General features: G+C 41.8%; 1 protein-coding gene across 2 annotated transcripts in view; it reads right to left on the bottom strand.

Moving 5' to 3' along the window:
- CACHD1 (cache domain containing 1) overlaps positions 1 to 23,986 on the bottom strand; it is a 223,768-nt gene that overhangs the window by 44,683 nt on the left and 155,099 nt on the right. For both annotated transcript variants that reach the window (XM_024233337.2, XM_054554386.1), the window contains exons 5-9: positions 18,680 to 18,806; positions 15,402 to 15,546; positions 13,902 to 14,118; positions 6,234 to 6,383; positions 187 to 420 (exon numbers count right to left, since the gene is read on the bottom strand). In XM_024233337.2, the coding sequence (XP_024089105.1) occupies positions 187 to 420; positions 6,234 to 6,383; positions 13,902 to 14,118; positions 15,402 to 15,546; positions 18,680 to 18,806 (873 nt within the window). The remainder of the gene's footprint in view (positions 1 to 186; positions 421 to 6,233; positions 6,384 to 13,901; positions 14,119 to 15,401; positions 15,547 to 18,679; positions 18,807 to 23,986) is intronic.

The following is a 23,986-nucleotide window of genomic DNA, read 5'->3' on the forward strand; positions in this document are numbered from 1 at the left end:
CATTATGTGTACTGTGGCCAGGGTAATAAGGAAGAACCTGGGCTGGGGATTTCTGCTGTACAATACAGAGATATAGGACAGGTGGCAGGGGTGCTAAGAAACCCTATGATCCTGAGAAAGAGGTGCCCATTTCTATCCACCCAATTCTTTTCCCCTTCCTTTAACAGGACGTTTATCCAAACTCACCATCTCCCATCTCATCAGAGAAGGGGAGGCTGAAGACGGCTTCATCAATCATCCGGTTGGGAAGGTTTGTGTAGAACCTGCCCACTGTGGTCTCCAGGTTGCTCAACTGGTTCAGCACCATCATGCTGCCCTTAATCACAGGCAAGGCCGTCCGGTCTGGCACACCGTACTTCCCTGAATTCTGTTCAGCTAGATCCCTCAGAAAAGCCAGCTCTTTCAAACCAGTCACCCCATCTAAAATGGAAAGCCGAGAGAAGACCACAGAAAGCAAAATGGTTTATATCCATTCAACCTCTTGCCATTTAGATCAAATACGGGCATGGATGAGGTCTTGTAATACCAAAGGGGTTTTTGCAGAGACTGCATGGACTCTGGACACAAATACCAGCTCCTGCTGAGGAAACAAAGCCTGAGGCATGTTTCCTCAGTCAAGAGGGGAAAGGGACTCTTCACAGGGCAATAATGAAAAACAAATGCGCAAATAAAGGAGTCCCATTCAGTAAGAATGTGTTCTCCCCCAAAAGTTAATTATAAAATGAAAATTCATTTTCTGCATTTAATATTTAAAAGCAAAAGTAATAATTAACACGTCTGCATTTAATTTAATGTAGTAGATGAAACTGTAAGAGTTTTAAAGAATAGAGGTTGATCCTTTCATTCCTTACTTCTTCACCTATAAAACCACTTGCCAAAGTCTAGCTGCCATGCAACTAAATGAAAGAATTATGGATTGCATTTGCTGATGCCTCCAAACCCTGTTTCTTTAAGTTCATTTTAATTATAAACACATTTGTGCTTGATATTGTTAGGATAATACTGAATTTGATTTACTTAATACAAATTTTTTACATTTAGAGGGTTTTGAAAACTTTGTACAAAATTTAGGCACAATGGGATGTATTATTCTACAACATCTATAATTTATAGCACAAAAATAAATTTAATACATTTTTTTTTTAGTTTGCTATTGTTGGAACATAGTCAAAAGGATTAGAAAATGATTGCATATGGTCACTGTTGTAAACGAATTCAAAATGATTTCAGTCACTACTGAGATTCTACCACTGCCTTTTTAAAAGGTTTTGTCTCATGTTCTTGCAGATTTCAATACCAAACCATGAACTACTCAGTCATTAAAAAGAATCTGAAGCTTTCATGGTTCATCTACCACATATGTCTTTAGCATTTCTACATAGAGAGTGTACATACTTCTAGCACTGGAAGTCCACTTCTAAAATCATGGCAGAATAAAATAAACATTAATTTCTTTCCCCCACCCCCCACCTTTTTTTTGAGACAGTTTCCCTCGGTCACCCAGGCTGGAATGCAGTGGCGCAATCTTGGCTCACTGCAACCTCTGCCTCCTGGGTTCAAGCGATTCTCATGCCTCAGCCTCCCGGGTAGCTGGGATTACAGGCATACACCACCATGCCTGGCTATTTTTTTTGTATTTTTGGTAAAGACGGGGTTTCACCATGTTGGCCAGGCTGGCCTCGAACTCCTGGCCTCAAGTGATCTTCCCACCTCGTCTCCCAAACTTCTGGGATTACAGGTGTCAGCCACCATGTCTGGCAAATCATTTCTTTCTTAAAACACATTATATTTAAATAAACTTGACTTTTGCTCCACTCATGCAATGCTAAAGGAAAGGAAAAAATACCTGGGCCAAATTAAGTCAGAATCAGATTACTGTTCCCTTTGCATGGCACAGAGCTGAGGTGGCAGGGGAGGGGTACGCTCCAGAGTAAAAGTTAACACCAAAGACATGATTGGTACCTGACCTTATATCCTTGAGAAGCTCACAGAAGTAAAACAATAAAAGAAGAAAACTCGAGCAATAACTAAATTTCCCTTCTTTGTCATGTATTGCTTGAGTCTCTCAAAATGTAAAAGAAAAGTGACAAACAACAATATCTACTAGGCAAAGAAGAGTAGCGTGGGATGGAAGGTTATGGAGGATTGAGTATGAGGTGTTACTCCATCATGAGATGTTATGCAGGGATGGCAGGAAGGTCAGTAGGGTGGCTGACTGGTAAGTACACTGGGTTGCCTAGTATCAACATGGTCATGCTAAAAACTACATTTCCCAGGATCCTCTTTTCTTGTATGCTACCAGGTTAAAGGTGCAAAAAGTGAGGGCTGTATTGCGAGATTTGGGGGACAAAGTAAGAAGTGGTGAGAGACAGACACTGAGGGGCCAGAATGCCCCAGTTTGTCCTACTCTTCTCTGTGTTCAGCTCCTTTTCCCAGCTGCTGACCTGCTCACTGATAGCAACCCCAGGCATGTTCCAGATGCTTCACTGAGCATGCACAGGGGCTGGCAGCCACAAAAAGCCAACAACCTTCCATGGACTTCTACACCAGGTCTCCTAAGTGATCTTCCATGTTCCTAGCTTCTAGACTTCCCAGACTTCCCAGCAGGCCCCAACCTGGTTACTAAACTTTCTGAGCTGTCAACTCCCCATCTTGGGTCTTTCATTTTTTTTTCTCCTACAATTTCTCCCAGTTTCTCCCACAATTGTGTGCATTCTAATTCTGACAATAAACTCTTTTTTAAATTTAATTTTTATGGGTACATAGCGGGTGTATATATTTATGGTGTACATGCGATGTTTTGATACAGTTGTGCAATGTGTAATAATCACAGCAGAGTAATCAAGGTATGAATCACCCCAATCATTTATCATTTCTTTGTACTATTAGGAACATCAAACTTCCACTGTATTAGTTATTTTAAAATATATAATAAATTACCATTGACTATAGTCACCCTGTTATATTATCAAATACTAGATCTTATTCCTTCTATCTAACTATATTTTTGTTAGATAGCATGTAACCATTACCAATGATTACCCATTAACCATTCCCAATCCTCCCAACTTCTCTGGTACCCTTCCCAGTCTCTTATCTCCCATAGTTCAAGTGTTTTATTTATTTTATTTTTTGAGACAGAGTATCACTCTATTGCCCAGGCTGGAGTGCAGTGGTGCCATCTTGGCTCACTGCAACCTCTGCCTCCCAGGTTCAAGCGATTCTTATGTCTCAGCCTCCTGATCAGCTAGGAATACAGGCATGGGTCACCACACTTGCCAATTTCTGTATTTTAGTAGAGATGGGGTTTCACCACGTTGGTCAGGCTGGTCTTGAACTCCTGACCTCAGGTGATCCGCCTGCCTCGGCATCCCAAAGTGCTGGGATTACAGGCGTGAGCCACTGAGGCTGGTCCAAGTGTTTTAATTTTTAGCTGACAACAAATTCTTTATTCCAGTTCTCTTAATCAATCTGTTTCACTATTAGTAAGGTTAATTGTGTCTACTCTAGTGAATCACACTTAGAAATAGCATTCTGAGAAAGAGAGAAAACTGGCAGTGAGGATGTCTGTCTGGCTAGATTAAAGGAAGAAAGAGAAGAGTAAAGGATGCTGAGATGGAAGTAACTAGAGATTCTAAAGTACGGAATTACTGTAACAGAAAGTGTGTAAGAGACTCTGGATGAAGAATTTAGGACCAGTGAAGGAATGGGTGACAGCAAGGAAGTAAGGAAGTATCTGCCCAGGCAGATCTTCAAATCTAATGGAAGAGAAGTGATCCCTTCCTTTGGGGCCTCCTTACTCCTCTACTGTTGAATTTCATTCATCTTCCATGTCCACCTATCTTCCTCACTGGGTCATAAGCATCTTGCAGACAGGAACTTCGTATAATACAGCTCTGAAACCTCAGTACCCTGTGTTGTACGTGGTAGGTGGTCAGTAAATTTTATTTTCCTCCCTTCCTCCTTTTCTCCCACCCTTCCTACCTCTCATGAATGAAAGAATCCAACACAAAGGAGAAAACAGAAAAAGGTGGTCAGAGATGACACTGACGGGCACGTGCCCAGGCATCCTCACCCACCTCAGCTGCTTTCAGTCCTGTGCTAAGCGCTCAGAATGCAAAGAAAACTAAGACATAGTTCATGCCTGAGAAGTTCACATTCTTGTGGAAAGTGGAGGGAGAAGAGAGAGAGGACAGTATGTGAGCACCTTACTATAGTGTAATGGGAGACATGCTTATCAGAATTAGGCACAAAGTGCCAGGGGACAAAGAGGACTGGACAGAGATCTGGCCCTGGATGGCAGAGCTCCACTTCTGAGCTATGCTGTCTGAGACAGGAAACCATATAAGCTTTCATAAACTCCTTACGCTGGCTTTGAGGACCCGTTCTTTTGGAGTCTTGCTCTGTCGCCCAGGCTGGAGTGCAGTGGCGCAATCTCGGCTCACTGCAAGCTCCGCCTCCCGGGATCACGCCATTCTTCTGCCTCAGCTTCCCGAGTAGCTGGGACTACAGGCGCCTGCCACCATGCCTGGCTAATTTTTTTGTATTTTTAGCAGAGATGGGGTTTCACCGTGTTAGCCAGGATGGTCTTGATCTCCTGACCTCGTGATCTGCCCGCCTTGGCCTCCCAAAGTGCTGGGATTACAGGCATGAGTCACCGAGCTCGGCCTTTGAGGACCCGTTCTTTACCAGGTACTACGTTAAGAACTTTAAACACAATCATATATTGCTTATTTATTATTACAACAACCCTATGCAGTAGATTTTACTATTTTTCATTTCACAGCTAAAACTGCAAGTCTAAAGAGATTAAGTAACTTGCCATAAGCCAAACGACTAGCAAATGTGGATAGCAGCTAAGGACCACTAGACATCAGAGCCTGTGTTCTCTCAAGTGTGGTCTAGAAAACATTTGGAAGAGAATCACCCTGGCCAAAATGTAGATTCCTGAACCCCTCCTAAGAGGATCTGAATAAGAATCTGAGAGCAATGCCTGGAAATCTGCATTTTAAAGCCATTCCCCAAGGAATCCTTAGCACATCAGAATATGAGGCCCACTGTCCCTAAACCACATGGTTTTGCATGGAAATTTCACAGTTGACAAGAGAAACAAAAGATAGTAGGTGGGAAAGACTGCTTGATCAAGACACGGCTTTTTTTTTTTTTTTTTTTTTTAGACAGTCTTGCTCTGTCACCAGGCTGGAGTGCAGTGGTGCAATCTTAGCTCACTGCAACCTCTGCCTCCTGGGTTCAAGCGATTCTCCTGCCTCAACCTTCTGAGTAGCTGGGACTACAGGCGCACACCACCACGCCCAGCTAATTTTTGTATTTTTAGTAGAGACGGGGTTTCACCATGTTGGCCAGGTCTTGATCTCTTGATCTCGTGATCAGCCCACCTCGACCTCACAAAGCGTTGGGATTACAGGCGTGAACCACTGTGTCTAGCCAAGACATGGCCTCTTAAACCCAAGACAAGATGGCCACTTCGAATACTGAGGACAATGGGCCTGAAGATGTCATGGGAGAAAAGCAATGTATTAACAGGCAGAGAGATACAATACGGCTAGAAAACTGTGCTGCACTCAGATTAGCGGACAGGTTGAATAGCAGAAGGGAAAAAATGGAGTAGTAGCTTGAATTTACCAATTTACTAAACGCTTTTACATTCTGTCATTCAACAGCAGCACAATCCATTTTAATAAGTGTTTACTGTACATTAAGGCTAATCCTCACAACAACACTGCAAGGTAGATAATGCTTATCTCCATTTTACAGCTAAGGAAGCTGAGGTGGAGAAAGTGGCAGAAGAGGCTTCAGGTGGTGATTCTGCACGAAAATGTGATATTCACAGATTGGGTTGTGCAGAAGAATCTAGGTCAGTGCTTTGGCTTCCTGCAGCTTAAACCAATGAGATAAGTTAAAACCTTAGATAATCCTAGAATATGAAGGAGAACTGAAAAAAAAGGTAGGGCAGGGGGACGCTGTATAAAATCCTCTGCAAGACCACATAAGTGAAGAGGTTTAGAAACAAGCAGTTCGCTGGAGAGACAGATGAAGAGAAAGGAACCTCCTTACATGCCCTAAATACCAACATCAGGTAGAGAAAGAGCTGCCTGGTTGCCTTTCCCTGTAGCCTTCATCCAAGCACACTGTTACGATTCTTCTTCTTTTTAAAGCAGCATGCACTTAGTGGGATCTTTGATCTGAAAGGAAAATCTTGAAACTCTACCTACCGTTCATGAGGGCATAGGTGAGAATCATTACGGAGTTGTTCAGAAAGCTATTTTCTTCATTGATGACTCGGAGAGTCGCTTTTTTATCTTCTTCCGAAGAGTCCTTTGATGTAATGCCAGCTGACAGGTAAATGATGACCATGTCTGTATCTAAACAAAAACACATCAGTTGAATGCTCTCTTTGGATTCTGGCTAAAGGAAGCAGTTCAGTTTCCTGTTCATGTCCTTGGACTTCCCCACCTCGAGGACCTGCCTAGCCCACGGTTCCTAGCCCCTCCCATTTGATGCTGTGGCTTTCATCCCCCTGCTTCTGCCTTTCTTCCATCCCACCCTTTCTGGACAATGAGGCCACATTTATGCAGCATCAGGTAAGGAGATGTTCCTAATATATTTACCAGATAGAAGGAGGTGATTTCCTTTAGGCACCCATGGTTATAGTAATTTAAGCCAATTCAAATGGAAATCTCTCCTGCCTTCTGAAACAGATGATGCACAACGCGACTTATCCTTTCCTCTGTGATGCAGGAACATTACCATGAATGCTCGTTTCTTGAGGACCAGGCTTTAAAATGATGACTCTTTCAGGGCTCTTCAGGCACATAATGTTATTTGCTCCTAGACTAAATATCTCTAGGTAATTTTCATTTAAAAATCTCATCAGTAGAGCAGTGAAACATGGACTTAGAAGCCAGATGCCTGTGTTCAAAGCCCAGCTCTGCTACTTACAAGCTGCGTCTGGGTAACTGAGGCAAATTTCTCAACCTCTCTACACCTAATTTTCTTTGTCTATAAAATGGGAGTAATGACAGGACTGACTTAGTAGTGTTGCTGTGAAGAATAATTGGTTATTTTACATAAAGACTATCAGCAAAAAGGTTATGAAAAAAAGAAGGTAAAAGAGAAAAAAAAGAAACTACAACACACACACAAAACGAAAACAAAAACCATGCCATTGGATTGAAGGAGCACCCCTGAGTTAGAAGTGAAATCATTTTCCAAATAGGGCTGTGAGGTAGAATAACTGAGAGTTAATTTTGGTCCAGTAGAACTTCCGTCAAGTGGGTTGACTAAAAAAAAAACAAAGGTGATGAATTTCCTGCAATTAGAGATAAATAAGCAGAGGCTAGATGACCACAATAAAAAGAGAGAAGTCAGAGAGCTGGACTTTTACATCCTCTTTCTAATCTGTAATTCTTTGATTTAACATATATATATATATATATATATATGTTAAATACATATGTTGAGTGTGTGTGTGTGTATATATTTTAAGACTGAGTCTTGCTCTGTCACCCAGGCTGGAGTGCAGTAGTGTGATCTCAGCTTACTGCAACCTCCTCCTCCAGGGTTCAAGCGATTCTCATGCCTCAGATTACTGTAGTGGGACTACAGGCACGTGCCACTATGCCTGGCTAATTTTTTGTATTTTTAGTAGAGATGGGGTTTCACCATGTTGGCCAGGCTGGTCTTGAACTCCTGACCTCAAATGATCTGCCTGCCTTGGCCTCCCAAAGTGCTGGGATTACAGGCGTGAGTCACCACGCCTGGCCTCAATATATATTTTTAGGACATCCTACATATTTATCTTTTTACTGAGAAATATTTATATAATATGTTATACACTTATTTCTTCAGGTTTCTGTTATTGTGTTTTAGTTGAGGTTGCTCTAAAGTGACTGCCGCAGGCAACCTCAAACTTGGTCCCTTAGTGATTCCATGTCTTAACATTCATTCACCTCCTGGGGTAGTTGCCTCCCCCTTGAGTGTGGCTGGATTCAGTGAGTCACTTATAATGACTAGAATGCAGCAGAGGTGATGGGACATCAAGACCAAGACTAGGTTACAAAAAGACTGTGGCTTCTGCAAGGGGGCCTTTCTCACTCTGAAGAAAGCCAGCTGGCAGGCTGTAAGCAGTCTTATGGAGAGGCAAGGAACAGAGGCCCTTGGAACTGAGGATCCTGCCAGCAAAAGTGTGAGTGAGCTTGGAAGCAGCTATTTCTCGAGTAGAACTTTGAGATGACAGCAGCTCTGGGCAATAGGCTGACTGCTGTCTCAAGAAACTCGTTGGGCCAGAGGCACCCAGCTATGCTGTGTCCAGATTCCTGAAGTACAGAAACTATGAGACCATAAAGATGTATTAAGCCACAGAGTGTTGGAATAATTTGTTACACAGCAATAGTTAATGAATATAGTTACCCTTTAAAAAATTATCCTAATGGTGAAGACACAAAGCTTGAATTTCCTTCAAATTATACATTTCCATTTTAGATTTAAGTATTCTTTATTATGCAGAATTTAACAGTTAACTTATAATGTATGAATGTCATAGATAACTGAACTGAGTTTAACAAAATTTGACTCTAAGAAATAAATGCGTTCGAAGTTCTTTTATTTACTCCTAATACTTAATACCAATTTTGATACCTGATCATTCTCTGGTGAACATTAACTGCACATTTAAATTTCACTATTTAGTTATCAGAGATTAGGAAGTGAATGCCGAAGCAAAAAGAAAATCCACACTTTAGGAATATTCCTGTCTTAAATTAGATGTCAACAAACCAGGTGTCAATATTTTTTCAGTTGTATATACAGTTCAGTAAATTATTTTATAAGGACCCTAAACAGTTCATTTAAACTTCAGACCGAAAAATACAAAAACAAAAATGGCTTGAGTCCCTAGTTGGAGGGAACATTTTATATATATATATATAGATACAGCATGAGGAGGATCTATGGTATGACACAAACCATCTATCTTCTCATGGCAAAAATGCATGTGTGATAAATTCCTGGACACATCTAGGGTGACCTAAAAGAGAACCCTAGTCTCAAGTTTTCTCGCTTAGCCTTATGATGCTGCATAAAATACACTGTCATTTAGAGCTGTTTCTAGGGCAAAGGTCCATGTCTGGAAGGCCAGAAGGCTTGCAGCCCTTGAGCTGCTTTGGTAGCCAAGCACATTTTCTTTCCATTCCAACAAAAGACATACACTCTGTAAGTATCCTTGCTGGCTCTGCCCAACCCCTGACTCCATTCCCACCTTATCCTCAAGAAAAGTTGAGTTATTTTTCCATTTTTATCAGATCTTTCAAATTTAGTTTCATTTGTTTTTTTTTAATGCATTGGGATATTCCCTTTTTAGTCACCCACTTAGAGCAATTTTAGGGGTGAGTAATTACAGGGACTTGGGGTACAGCAGAGATGCAGCATGTAACTGGAAGAAAATGTAATAGCTCTCCATTTGGTGAGTCCCTCTATAAGCCACCAGGCATGTCTTGGGGTCAACATCAAAAGGGGAAGAGCAACTCAAATTTGGGCTTTGCCCATACCATTAGATCTCCACTCTTAACCATCTTTAACTGAGGTTCATTATGATCCTCAACTAATCAGCTCCAAAACAAATTCAGAACAGACAACTCCAAGATGTTAATGCTGTCAGTTAAAGATCTACCGTAAGACTGAAAAAAGGGTCAGAATTGGACAAAAGTTTTAGACCTTCTGGTTGATATAAGGCAAATTAGTGTCAACCAACAATGATTTATGACATGTAGCTTATTTTTATATGGCTACCAATGTGGGCATACACTTTACTTTAATGTAGAGTAACCCTTACAACAATCGTCAAGAGTAGGTCTTATTATTTGAATAACCTCACATGTGGCACCTAAAACAGTACCAGATATACAGTAGACATTAAATAATTGTCTGTAGAGTGAAGAGAAATAGTGATGTATAGAGTTTACACTAGAATAAACTTCTAGGAAGTGTATACAGACCCCTTGCTACACTGTTGCCTAGGCCTTGGCCATCTTTGGGCCTGAGGTCAACTTAGGACATCCAGGGCATCTGATCTAGTTTAGCTGGAGCTAGAAGTCTTATAGGAAAGTGAATATCATAATAATCACAGGAAATATGCATTGGATATTTATGATGGAATCCTGGATATTATCACCCCTCCATTTACAGATGAGGAATCCAGGTCTGGAGAAAATAAAACAATATAGACAAATTCACAAGGTTAGAAAAATTTCAGAGTAGAACACTGGTTGAAATCCATAACCTGCATAACTCCTGGGCTATATTGCCTGAGAGTAGCCTGGGACCGCTCCTTAACAAACTGGACAAAGCTCATTCCTGAAGTCTTTTCTTTATACAAACTAATCTAGGTTATTTTTTTCTCTAAACTGTCAGTAAAAGCTATAAACTAGAGGCCAGTGAGCTAAGCCTTAGAAACATCTTACTTGGCCTAAAAAGGGCTCCTCTGAGTACTTAGAAAACTGTGCCTTCAAAATTCGTCCAAGTCTCTAATGGTCAATCTTCTTGCCATGTTTTTGTTTGCCAACATTAAGAAAAACAAACACAGAAAAACCCAGGAGAAATGCCTCTCATCAAACCAGCCTCCTGCTCACGTGCAGTGCAGGAATGTCTGTGAGAAGAGATTTAATGAGGTCTCTATTCACAGTTTTAAAGCTGGGACAAATGTCAACATTTGAAAATCAAGGGATTTTACATGAAAATCCAGATTTCTGGCGTCTCTTGAAACAGAAGATCTGGCAGCACTGGGCAGACATTCCTGCTCAATGGACTGAACAGAGGAGCAGCTGCCCTCTGGATGGTGCATGTGTCCGTGTGACCATGTTCTCCAACTCATCCTCATTACCTTCCCCCAGCTCACTTGACTCAAATGCGCTGCCTGGCCACTGTGGACATCTGAGTTTGCAACTGCTAGTCTAATATTTCTCTCCATTATTTGAAAAGCATAATAATCAAAACTAGACTTTAAAGATGGTTTGATGACAGAAGAATTCAGTAGAAAGGACACTTCTAGTGAGGAATGCTGACAGGTGGCTGGCGTTGACAAACAGGCCAATCTGCCTTGAGTACTTGAGTTCAGCCTTGTTAACTGACCTTACTGAACCAAGGGCAACTTTACACTCAGCCACCCCATAATATTGGCTTGTGGATAGCTGATGCTTGCCAAAGCTGGTAGGCCCAATTCTAAGGTGATCTAAATGAGCAACATCCTGTATACTGCTGAATGTGGGCATAACCTGTAACTTGCTTCTAAGAAGAAGAATATGGCAAGTAATGAGCCATTACTCCTGTGACTGTGCTTGCAAAGATGGATGGATGTTTGTCGAGGTCCCTGATAAACTCACTTTGAGTTACTCACAAGCGAGAGTAATCTGATTAAATCAAAAGGGAAAGTGGGGCTGATCTAATCAGACGAGCTTGTTAAAAGAGTCCCAAGCCTTCTCTGAAGCCAGGGATTTGAAGAGATGCTCTTCTATTGGCCTTGAAGAAGTAAATGAAATGAGTTTTACAGTTGCTAGGAAATGAACTCTGCCGACAAACATGTGAGCTCATGTTTGTTGAACCTTAGCATGAATGAACCTTAGCATGAACAAACCTTAGCATGAACCTTAGGACTCTGAATGAACGGTAGTCCCACTGACACTCCGACGGTAGCCTTCTGAGACCCTAAACAGAGGACTCAGCTAAGCTGTACCTGGACTCCTGACCCACAAAAACTGTGAGATAACAAATGTATATTGTGTTAAACCACTAAGTTTGTGGTAATTTGTTATGCTGAGACATAAAACTAACACACCATGTACCACCATTATTTATAATTACAGTAGCTTCCTTCTTTTGAGGATCCATATGTGCTAGGCACTGTGCTTTGCATTAATCAGTGCTTAGTTTAAACACAGACACAATGAAGGGCTTAAAAAGGTATTCTTTAAATTTATCTCAATAGGATACATTAATGTTTTCAAACAAAGAAAAAAATCTATAAATAGATTTTTTTTTTTTTTGAGACTGAGTCTTGCTCCGTCACCAGCCTGGAGTGCAGTGGCACAATCTTGGCTCACTGCAACCTCCGCTTCCCAGGTTCAAGCAATTCTCCTGCCTCAGCCTCCCGAGTAGCTGGGATTACAGGTGTGTGCCACCATGTCCAGCTATATTTTTGTATTTTTAGTAGAGACGGGGTTTCACCATGTTGGTCAGGCTGGTCTGGTCTGGATCTCGTGACCTTGTGATCCGCCCGCCTCAGCCTCCCAAAGTGCTGGGATTACAGGCATGAGCCACCGTGCCCGGCCTATAAACAGATTTTTGAAAATAAAAGGGAAAATGAAATAGATTCCTTCAAGTAGTTTCAAAGCATGAGCCCCATTTCAAATATCTTTTCCCTTACTTTAGCATGCATCCTAATTCCAGATTTTCTTTAATACATAAAAATTAGAGGCCAGGTGTGGTGGCTCACGCCTCTAATTCCAGCATTTTGGGAGGCTGAGGTGGGGGGATTACAAGGTCAGGAGTTCAAGATCAGCCTGACCAACATGGTGAAACCCCATCTCTACTTAAAATACAAAAATTAGCCAGGCATGGTGGCTCATGCCTGTAATCCCAGCTACTCAGGAGGCTGAGGCAGGAGAATCGCTTGAACCCAGGAGGTGGAGGTTGCAGTGAGCTGGGATTGCACCATTACACTCCAGCCTGGGTGACAAAGTGAGACTCCGTCTCCCAAAAAAAAAAAAAAAAAAATTAAATTAGAGTGCCTTTGTACATCTGAAGGGCCATGCTCATCTAAATGACAGCTGGCTAGAAGAAGGAAGGATCAAGGCAAGAATTCCTGCTGCCCACTTCACGTCCACATGTGCACAAGCAGACATCCACTCCAAGTCAAAGAGGAAGCAAAGCTGACAATCAGCATTAGACAGGATGTGGAGATTCCCTTGGGACATAAGTGCAGACATGATCTAAATAAAGGGGCATGGGGCGGAGGCTCTGAGAGTCAAGAAATTGTACAGACTGACCATCTTTGATTGGAAAAGACGAGAAAAATCCAGTTAACACCCTAGAATTAGATGATGATGAAGACAACATATGACAATTTTATCCCAAATCTTTTTGTTTTTTGAGACAGAGTCTTGCTCTGTCACCCAGGCTGGAGTGCAGTGGCATGATCTCGGCTTACTGCAACCTCTGCCTCCTGGGTTCAAGTGATTCTCCTGCCTCAGCCTCCTGAGGAGCTGGGACTATAGGCAACCACCACCATGCCTGCCTAATTTTTTTGTGTGTTTTTAGTAGAGATGGGGTTTCACCATATTGGCCAGGCTGGTCTCGAACTCCTGACCTTGTGATCCGCCTGCCTTGACCTCCCAAAGTGCTGGGATTACAGGCGTGAGCCACTGCACCTCGCCCCCAATCAATTTTTTTTTTAATCCTTCTACGATGGATGGGGTGACTCATGTTCGTAATTACAGTACTTCGGGAGGCAAAGGCAGGTGGATTGCTTGAGCTCAAGAGTTTGAGATCAGACAGGTCTCAGCCAGTGAAACCCTTTCTTTACCAAAAATATAAAAATTAGCTGGGCGTGGTGGCGTGTGCCTGTGGTCCCAGCTACTTGGGAGGCTGAAGTAGAAAGATTGCTGGAGCCCAGGAAGTCAAGGCCAGAGTGAGCCATGATCACACCACTGCATTCCAGCTTGGACAGAGCAAGATTCTGTCTCAAGGTAAACAAATAAATAAATAAATAAATAAATAAATAAATAATAAATAAAATCTCACTAAACATCATTGTGTGATCAATTTACAATAAATTCCTATTGCCATCTTTATCTATTATGCTTGTATGTCCTCTGAGAGAACGCACTCACTTGCTTGGAACTTTGTGTTATTGTTTGTGCTTCGAATCAGCTGAAATGCCTTTTGGAATCCCACTGCGTGCTGGGTAGGACTGTCTGAAGACTTCACGCTGCTAACAAAGGTAGACATTTTCCTTTTTGTCTCACTGGTGGCTGGAGACAAGAAGGTCTTATAGCACTGGTCTAGTGAGCAAGTCCGGACGGTATCCGCCACAGTTAACACAGAAATCTGCAGGAAAGAAAAAAAAAACAACCAAACTTGTTATCCTACCGTTTAAAGATTTATTTATTTATGTAACAGAAGAGCCTACAGAACAGTGAGAAGGCCTACAGAACAGATTCTGAGAGTTTCAAAATAAATCCCTGGAGCCATCAATCTATCAAATTTGAAAAGGATCCATAAGGATTGGTAAAGTGGGGAAACCCCTAGAGTTTGGCTTTTGTTCCAAGATGAAGTAGTAGTATTGTGTTCATATATAACATTAAACACACACACAAACTATTTTATGCAGAGAAAAGTCATAGCAAGAATGAACTATCCCGTTTTTCAACCTGGAGGTGAGGGGTGAGGGTAAGAGAGTGAGGTGTGTGTGTTTTAAGCCACTAGGTTAGTGAGCAAAACCTCTGGAGTTGGCAAAGTCAAAATGATGAAGCAGAAAATGTCCACAGGCAATAGATTATCATTAGCTGTACCCACACCTCTCTCCGAGGTGTCCCAGAGATTAGTCAGCCACTAGCAGCTTTCCCTTCTCCCTGACTTCCCAGCAATCTTGCAATAAAGTTAAGCCATCCATCAGCATCCAAATCCCCCACCCCTCTCCTCCTCAGTGTAACCTCCAGCGTGAAAGTCATGGCTAATTAGAAACCTTACCATGAGCCATAAAGAAGTATAAGACTAAGCTTGGTGGTAGTTACGAAAGAGATTTTTGGATTGGTGGCTGCTTCCTCAAATATTAGAATAATACTCTTTTCCCAAAGTCCTTTTAAAGATGGATTTTAAAAAATATACAGATGGTCCCTGACATACAATGGTCTGACTTTACGATGGTGAGAAAGCGATAGGCAGGCAGTGAAGCTGTACTTTCAATTTTGGATCTTTTCCCAGGCTCCTGATACTCTCGCATGGTGCTGGACAATGGCAGCGAGCCACAGCTCCCAGTCAGCCATGCAATCACAAAGGAGAACCGCTGATATAGTATTCTGCAGTGTACTGTATTCAATAAATTACACGAGATAGCCAATACTTTATTATGTTATAAAATACGCTTTGTGTTAGATGATTTTCCATAACTGAGGGCTAACCTAAGTATTCTGACAATGTTTAAGGTAGGCTAGCCCAAGCTGTGATGTAGCTCAGGTGTATTAAATGTATTTTCAACTTACGATGGACTTATCAGGATGTAACCCCATTGTAAGTCAAGGAGGACCTGTATATCACAAAACAATAAAGTACTTTAAAAAAGGCATTCAAGGAGAACCCGATGCCATAGGGGTCACAAGGGTCACGGTCACCTTGTCATGTTCGTCGATGGCGCTGAGGATGACCTGAGCAGCGTCCTTGGCAATCTGAAGCTGAGTGTCTGTGACTGAAGCCCCGTGGTCCAGAATCACTACTATGTGCTTTGACTGCGGCCGGACTGTAGAGACGTAGATGGGTCTGGAGGGAGAAGAAGCTCTCTGGGGTCAGTCTTGGTTTAGGTAAAGGGCCTCAACTTAACACAGCTGTGAACACTATAGTGCATGGGCATGTTGGTCTCTGTGTTCTCCCAGGGATGGCACAAGGATGGAGAGATCCACATGGACGGAGAAACCATACTGGTGCATTGAAAATAGTACTTAAGACAACAAGGTGTGTCTGTAGAACAGGTATGGGTAATTTATGCCTTTAAAGGTCAAAGCAGACAAGATAAGTTTTTCAGGAGCAAACCCTTTCAGGGGTTGGCTTTTTCAGCATCACTAACATCCTGCTTTTCTCTCTCTCTCTCTCTTTTTTTTTTTTCCCAGAAAAAAGCAGGATGTTAGTGATCTTTAACCCAATGCTTTCTGCACAGCTTAAAACTTCTAGTAGTTAAAATCCTCATATAAAATATGCACAACCTCTGCTTGGTATTGCCCAGCGTACCTGTTTTGCTAAAGGATGTGGATGTAGCGGTCCCTTGGGCTGAGAGACCAGCCAAGGAGAAAAAGGTCCCAGCACCAGGGTTGGATTCTCCTCTGCAGACTTGCAGAGTGGGGCTTGGCTAGAAGTGAGGCAGCCTATAACCCGTGAGCATGCTGAGCAGCTTTGAATGGCAGGTTTGGTTTCTCTCTTCTCATACAAAGGCTCCTGCTAAGAGGCCCCTTTCCTTTCTGGACTGAAACAATTCACATAGGTCAGCCACCAAAAGGCCCCTTATCTGAGCATTTAAAACTGTGCCATCAAAATTTGTCCAAGTCTGTGATAGCCACTCTTCTTGCCAGGTTTTTGTTTGCCAACATTGAAAAAAAGGGGGTTGGGGGCAGCCACAAAGGAGAAATGCCTCCCATCAAAGCAGCCTTCTGCTAATGTGCAGTGCAGGAAGGTTTGTGAGAAGAGGTTTAATGAGGTCTCTATTCACAGTTCTAAAGCTGGAACAAATTAGCAGGAGTTTAAGAAAGCAAATCAGCCTCAAGAGAATTCTCTCCTTTACTGACATCCCTAAAACACTAGATTTTCCTGTGAAATGTTAGATGCCAGCTGAATCACAAAAGCCTGGGCACAAATTAAGAAATGTAGGCAAAGTACCAAAAAAACTCAAAATCTGGCCAAATTTACACTAGTTGTTCTCAAGCCCAAAGTCCTGCAGTAATTACTAAAGTACCACTATATTTTCATGAGTCAATACCATTGAGCCACTGGAGAAATGCAACAAAAAAGAATCCAGGAGAGGTGGCTACAGAAATGAAACAGAGTACAGAAAAGAAGGAAAATTTGATCATCTCAACACTGACAAGTAGGTCAAATATTTAACTTTTTAGATTCTCCAAGCTAGGTGGGTGGATTTTCTTTAAAATGACACACTTCCTTTGTTCAAATTCAATTCACAAAAATGAAACTTGGGATATGTGTTGGCATTGTCACATTAAGTTGTTAAAAGCTGCTTTAGTGGGATATATAAATAGTGATGTGAAATGTACAAACTGGGGGGCAGTCCTCATAGAATGACTGGTATCCACCAGTTCCTTTCCTGTGTTGCTATGTCCTGAAATCCATTCCATACTTCCAAGGAATGTAGAGAACTTGGAAAGGCATCATAGGAAAGCAGTTAGGACAAGAGATGTGAATCTCAGTCTATCAGGAGAGAAATGTGGATCATTTAGCCAAGGGAAAAGAGGTTCAAGGGCTAATTAGTGCAGATTTAGGGTGGAGATACATGAAACCTTTCCAAATTGCCTTGTGTAGGTGAATGCTGATTTTGACAAGGTTTCGCTTTCCTTTTTAAACTTTTCTTCACAGGTGCTTCGTTAAAATCAGCATGCCATCTAGCCTATCTCTTCTTAGAAGCAAATGAGAATTAGATGGTTCATGGTGGCCTTTGTTCTTGTGAGAAGCCATGATCATGGCTTCTGGTTCAGTCTCCAAGACACCCAAGTCTTCACCAGAATGTGTGGGGAGGGAAAGGAAGAAACCATATACACAATAAAAATATCTTAGGACGGCTGGGCTGGGCATGTGGCTCATGCCTGTAATCCCAGCACTTTGGGAGGCCTGAGGTCAGGAGTTCGAGACCAGCCTGGCCAACATGGCAAAACTTCATCTCTACTAAAAATACAAAAATTAGCCAGGCATGGTGGTGGGTGCCTGTAATCCCAGCTACTCAGCAGGCTGAGGCAGGAGAATCGCTTGAACCCGGGAAGCAGAGGTTGCAGAGCTGAGATCGCGCCATTGCACTCCAGCCTGGTCAACAAGAGCAAAACTCCATCTCAGAAAAAACAAACAAACAAACAAAAATCTTAGGAAAAGCACAGATGAAGTATTTTCCTTGGGGAAAAATTCTAGATACAATTTAAAGTGAAGATGAAGGGAAGCTAAAATAATTGTGTAGACTCCAGAAAATGGTGTGAAAAGTGGGCGCCCTGCACTAGAGCTCCAGATGTTCTGGCATCAAATATCTAACACTGCAAACAGGAAACTGTCAGGATTAAATAGGAAAGTATATTTGCTTCGGGGGGTTCTATAATTAATGAGTCTTGTCATACAAATTATCTCACCATTATTGCCCTTCTGGCTACATGGTAGAATCTCAAGTCATGTCTGTGAGTGAGAAAAGCAGGATGTTAGTAATTTTTAATCCAATGCTTTCTGCTCACCTCAAAACTTCTAATAGTTAAAATCTGCATGTAAATTTCATGCAGTATGGCCAAGCATGTCATCATAGAAAGGGAAGTTGAGTATAACAAACTACTCTGAGATATGTTATAAAGTTATGTTCAAGGGCTGCACTATAGACAAGGTACCATCATTTACATTTCAACAAAGAATTCTGAAACTCAAAACACTCTAGGTGCTTCACACAATTTGACTTCACGAGTAAGTACCTTTTTATATTTGGCATATTAGATAGCTATGGAAAAGCTCTGGGTTTTGTAATTTGCCCTTGCCTGGAATTTCACATCCACATATACTAAATGGTGAATTCATTTCAGAACAAGTACAAATTTCTGAATCCACAGCTTAAAGGCATAGCCATGAGTAGAAATGAGAAGTTTTATATTTCATGTAGATCACTCTTAAGCAATAATTTAAAACTTTGGCATGCAAGTCAACATACCTACTGCGGTGTTCGTAGCTGCCCTTACACCGGAACTTGTGTGCTGGGAAAACAGTGAAAATTCCTTCTTCTGAACTGAAATATTGCCACTTAATTCCAGGGTTGGATTTCAGGTTGTCTGCAAGAACTAGAGGGGTAAGAAAAATGAAATATAACCACCAAATCCACAGGTGCATGCAGGCACTGCTCCTCAGGCATCTGTTTTGCATAAACTGCTTGTAGTATGAAGAAATCCCACTAGATACCAGGTTGTAAATTTTCTATGAAACATTTGCTTTCTGCCCCTTAAAAAACACCTCAAGAACAGAAAATACAATGTTTCAGCTAAGTGAAGTTATTACTCTTAATATTGTACCATGACATTATATGTCTTGGATTATTTTTCCGGTACAAATGATTCATTTGCATTAATCTCTCCCCGCACTGAGCTGGTCCCTGTTGGGCTAGCACACATAGTTGGCTTGGGGTACAGTCTGTAACTGTAGAAAACAGTGATGTTAATAGGCTGATGTTAATAGGCCTCATCGCCAGAGGGACTAGACCTGTGACCTTAACCTTGCCTTTACTTCACAATGAAGGAAGCAGCATACATGGTACTTAAAAAGACAGGCCATGATCATTCGGTAAAGCTGTTACTTATGGAATGATTCCTCTGTGCCAGTGCTGGAATATAGGCTTCCTTATGTTATCTCATGTCATCCATAAAGCAACCCCAAGATGTGGGTGGTATTGTTATCACTACTTTGGAGTCGAGAAAATATGCTTAAGTGATTTATCAAAGACCTCATCAGTAAATGGCCAAGCTGGGATTCAAACCTGGCTGTCCTGACTCCTGTGTTCCTTACATCACGCTATACTGCCTCCCTTCATCTACACAGCATCCCTACCACTGACCTGCATCTGCCATTCCCTCAGCCCAAGTGCCAACCACCTTGTTGTGTGCAAGCCTGTCCCACGACCTCCATGAAGAAGTCTTTCTTACCCTCTCCCGCAATCAGAATTTCCTCTCTTTTCTGAGCTCTTAGGATCTTTTGTTCTGCTCCATTCTGACTCAGCTATTTATTACACACTTACTATGTGCTGGTCACTACTTTACATTTGGCAAGATATACAAAGATGAGCACAAAACAAGCCCTATTGTAATAATTGATATACAAGCAGACTTATACAGATGGAAATGGAACAAAAAGAAATTCAGTGGTGGGAAGATTCTGAGCAAAGGTAAAAAGGAAGGAATGCATGAGGTGTATTTGACCAGAAAATACATTAAGCTTTAAACACCCATGTGATCAAATAAGGATCTGTTTATATGACTACAAGGGCTGAGATATGACTCTAACAATGATGATGGATCTTCACCTCTACTGCAGACAAAGAGCTTTCACACAGGATATTTAAGTTTCACAAAATAATACATTATATGTGGTCTTATCTTCAGATTGCAATGAAGAAACTGAAGCTCAAAGAAATTAAATGGCCCTTTATAACACTGCCACGTTTTATTTTCTTCATAGCATTTATCACCATCTGAAATATCATTTGTTTAATACCAGTTCATCCTTCTCTTCTCCCTCCCCACCCCCAGTTACATTTTAAGGTCCATGCAATGAAGAACTTGGCCTTGTCCCCCCTGTAGCCTAGAAAAATGCATGCACAGTGAATGTAAATAGTTCCTACACAAATGAATATCCACAGCTAGTAGGTGGTAAGATCATGTCTTGAACATAGCTCTTCTGACTCTGTGTTTCTCACTAAATCCTTTGACCTCAAATAAAAGTGGGTGGACTAATTATGGTATTATGTTTTTATACCATATGTAGCATCAGGAATTACACTATGAAATGGGAGCTGCAAAGATTTGCAGGATATTGTGGGGGTGATGGTTCCCTGTGAACTCAGGTGCAACAGTCATGTGCCTGCCTCCTCTCCTCTAGAGCATCATGAACTCCAAGAAGGTAAGACGATGGTCTACTCTGTCTCCTTGGCACTCAGGACAGCGGCTGTCCTGTTGTGAAGGTTTGTTATATTAGCAGGACTGAATTCCTATTCTATTTTTTTATGTAAAAAAATTTTTTGAGACAGGGTCTCACTCTGTTGCCCAGGTGGGAATGCAGTGGTGCAATCACAGCTCACTGCAGCCTTGATCTCCTGGGCTCAAGTGATCCTCCTGCCTCAGTCTCCTGCGTAGCTAAGACTATAGGTGGGCACTGTCATGCTCAGCTAATTTTTTTTATTTTTGTAGAGACAGGGTGTCACTATGTTGCCCAGGCTGGCCTCAAATTTGTGGCCTCAAGTGATCCTTCTGCCTTGGCCTCTCAAAGTACTAGGATTACAGGCATAAGCCACCGTGCCCAGCCCCGAGATTTTATCTGAAACAGACAGGCCTTGCTTCCAGTCTCTGCTGTCTCTAGTTCACTGTATTTATATCCACTATTATTCTGATGTCTGCTTGGCTTTGATCAACTTTTCATGATTTGTTCTTGGCCTACCATGGGCAGGGAACAGCTTTTTGGAATGGAGGTAAGGAGAAAAAAAATACTAAATCCTTACCTACAAAAGACAGACTAATTGAGGGAGATTGGAAATACACAATAAACTTTTAATTAATTATCACAGTATCTGATTAAGAGCTTGGGTGAGGTACACAGAAGGGCTATGGAAATCCAAAGATAGGAAAGATCTACCTGTTGTCATTGAGATGGTGTTGGGAACAAGTGCTGACTGAGTGCCTGTGAACCTCTAGGCATTATGCTAGGCGCCTTCTACAAAGTATGGTGGACTTTTGCCATTTGGGCATGTACCTTGAAAACATACCCACCTCCCAAGATGACCAATGTGCGAGAGGAGGGGAGTGAGAGCTTTACAGCAGGGTAACTACAGGGAGTGCTCAATTAGCAAGACAGGAAGTCAGAGGCCAAATTCCTCTCAATGACTTATTAAAGGACAGTGTACATAAGTGCACAGCATTTGCTGTTGCCATCTACATATGATGTAGAGTGCGGAGTGACAATATATTCAACTCCTTTCCCTTTTTCCATCCGAGTGAGGATCACCATTTTTAACGTTTTATTTACCTTGCAGAGGTCTTTCTGCCATTAGCAATATGTTATCTGTGGACTACCTTTTTGAGCCATGGCAAATATTTTGATAGCGTTCCAAAAATTAACACATGTGACAGCCATTAAAATTTGTGGTCGGTGTTAAAATGCCAGTTTCATCTTTATTTCTAGCATGTACATACTCAGGTATGACTTTAGTGCTGGCTTCACCTATCACTGGAACAATTTCAAAGCATGAGGCAAAGATAAAGACATTGGTCAATAAACCTCATTTTAGGCTAATTGTTAACAATAACTTACATAGAAGAAAATGCTGGAACAACATGTGACTATTCCATAAATTTGCCCCATGGTGATGCCTCTGTCAACCTGCCCACTCCCAGAAACATATGCCCAGAGCCAAACGGGGTTATGCCTATGTGGGGACTGATGAAATATCGTGGAGACTCGACTCTAGTGAACATCTCGACTTAGCAAACATCTACCTGGCATCTGCATGTGACAGCTTTGTGCTAATGCTCCCACATATAGCACTTAATTCTCACCTCAACAAACCAGTCTTTTAACACGCACTAAGGTTTCAGGTGTTTAAATCAGAATAGAGCAAACTCCATAGACATTTAGGAACACTTTTTAAAATTATTTTTTTATTTTTATAGATTTAGGGGGTACAAATACAGTTTTGTTACGTGGATATATTGTGTAGTGATGAAGTCTGAGCTTTTAGGGTAATCATCACATGAATAGTGTACATTGTACCCATTAGGGAATTTCTTTTTCTTTTTTTTTTTTTCTGAGACTGAGTCTCACTCTATCACCCAGGCTGGAGTGCAGTGGTGCAGTCTTGGCTCACTGCAACCTCTGCCTCCTGAGTTCAAGTGATTCTCCCACTTCAGCCTCCCAAGTAGCTGGGATTACAGGCATTCGCCACCATGCCCAGCTAATTTTTGTATTTTTAGTAGGGACGGGGTTTCACCATGTTGGACAGGCTGGTCTTGAACTCCCGACTTCAAGTGATCCACCTGCCTTGGCCTCCCAAAGTGCTGGGATTACAGGCGTGAACCACCGCGCCCGTCCCCACTAGGTAATTTCTCATCCCTCACCCCGCCTCCCACCCTCTCACCTTTCCAAGTCCCCAATGTCTATCATTCTACTCTTTCTGTCCAAATGCACACATTATTTAGCTCTCACTTATAAGTGACAACATTCAGTATTTGACTTTTTGCAGGAACACTTTAGAATTCCCACTCATCCCCTATCCCTCACTGCTTTAAATGACCAGATCTCTGTATAGAAACTTTCCTTCAGTCTGGTACAGTGATTGACCAACTTCTGTAATGGGCCAGATAGTACGAGTTAATGGGTGCAGCACACCAGCATGGCACACGTATACGTATGTAACTAACCTGCACATTGTGCACATGTACCCTAAAACTTAAAGTATAATAAAAAAATAAATAAAAAATAAAAATACAAAAAAAAATATTTCTGGCTTTGCAGACCATAAGGTCTTTGTCATAACGACCCAAATCTATCTTTGAGAGGGCAGACATAGACATTTGTAAATGAATGAATGGGCTGTGTGCCAATACAAGTTTATTTACAAAAATCACTGGCAAGCTAGATTTGGTCAGCAGTCCTCTAACAAAGCTATGCAAAATATACTACACATAGGACTTAAAGCATTTCCAAAGCCTTAGACTTTTAGCTATTACACCCATTGCCCTCCCCAGGTCCCTCATGCATACCAAGGGGCTGTAACACCTTTTATCCTCACAAAAGTCCTAGGAATAAAAATTATTATCTCCAAGTGACAGCTGAGGAAACAGGCTCAGGGAGCTTGTTTTTGACATGCCTGAGGTTTCACAGTGGGCAAGAAGAGGCCATGAGAGTCAAGGCAGTCTGTGACCACAATGCCTGTCTTCTCGCCTCTCCGCCAGGAAACTTGCCCTTTGTGAGACATCTGGCTGACATGAGTGTGTGTAAACATGGAAGAGGCTTTTTCTCCACCTAGTCTCCTGGGGTCTGAAGCTTTAACCTTGATCTCACATTAGCACTGTTCTCCAGACAGCCCTGCCAACCCCTTAATAAAAAGGCAAACATTGCCTTTGGAAGTAAAGGAAAGCTCAATGACCTCATTTAAAAGTAACATCTGTAACAATAAACAGGCTACAGAAACTATTAAAAGGGGAGCCAATGGGAGCAAGAATGTTTTAAAAATAAATCAGAACTCATATAGTGCATGATA

The sequence above is a fragment of the Pongo abelii genome, chromosome 1 (assembly GCF_028885655.2).
Source record: "Pongo abelii isolate AG06213 chromosome 1, NHGRI_mPonAbe1-v2.0_pri, whole genome shotgun sequence".
Lineage (NCBI taxonomy): Eukaryota > Metazoa > Chordata > Mammalia > Primates > Hominidae > Pongo > Pongo abelii.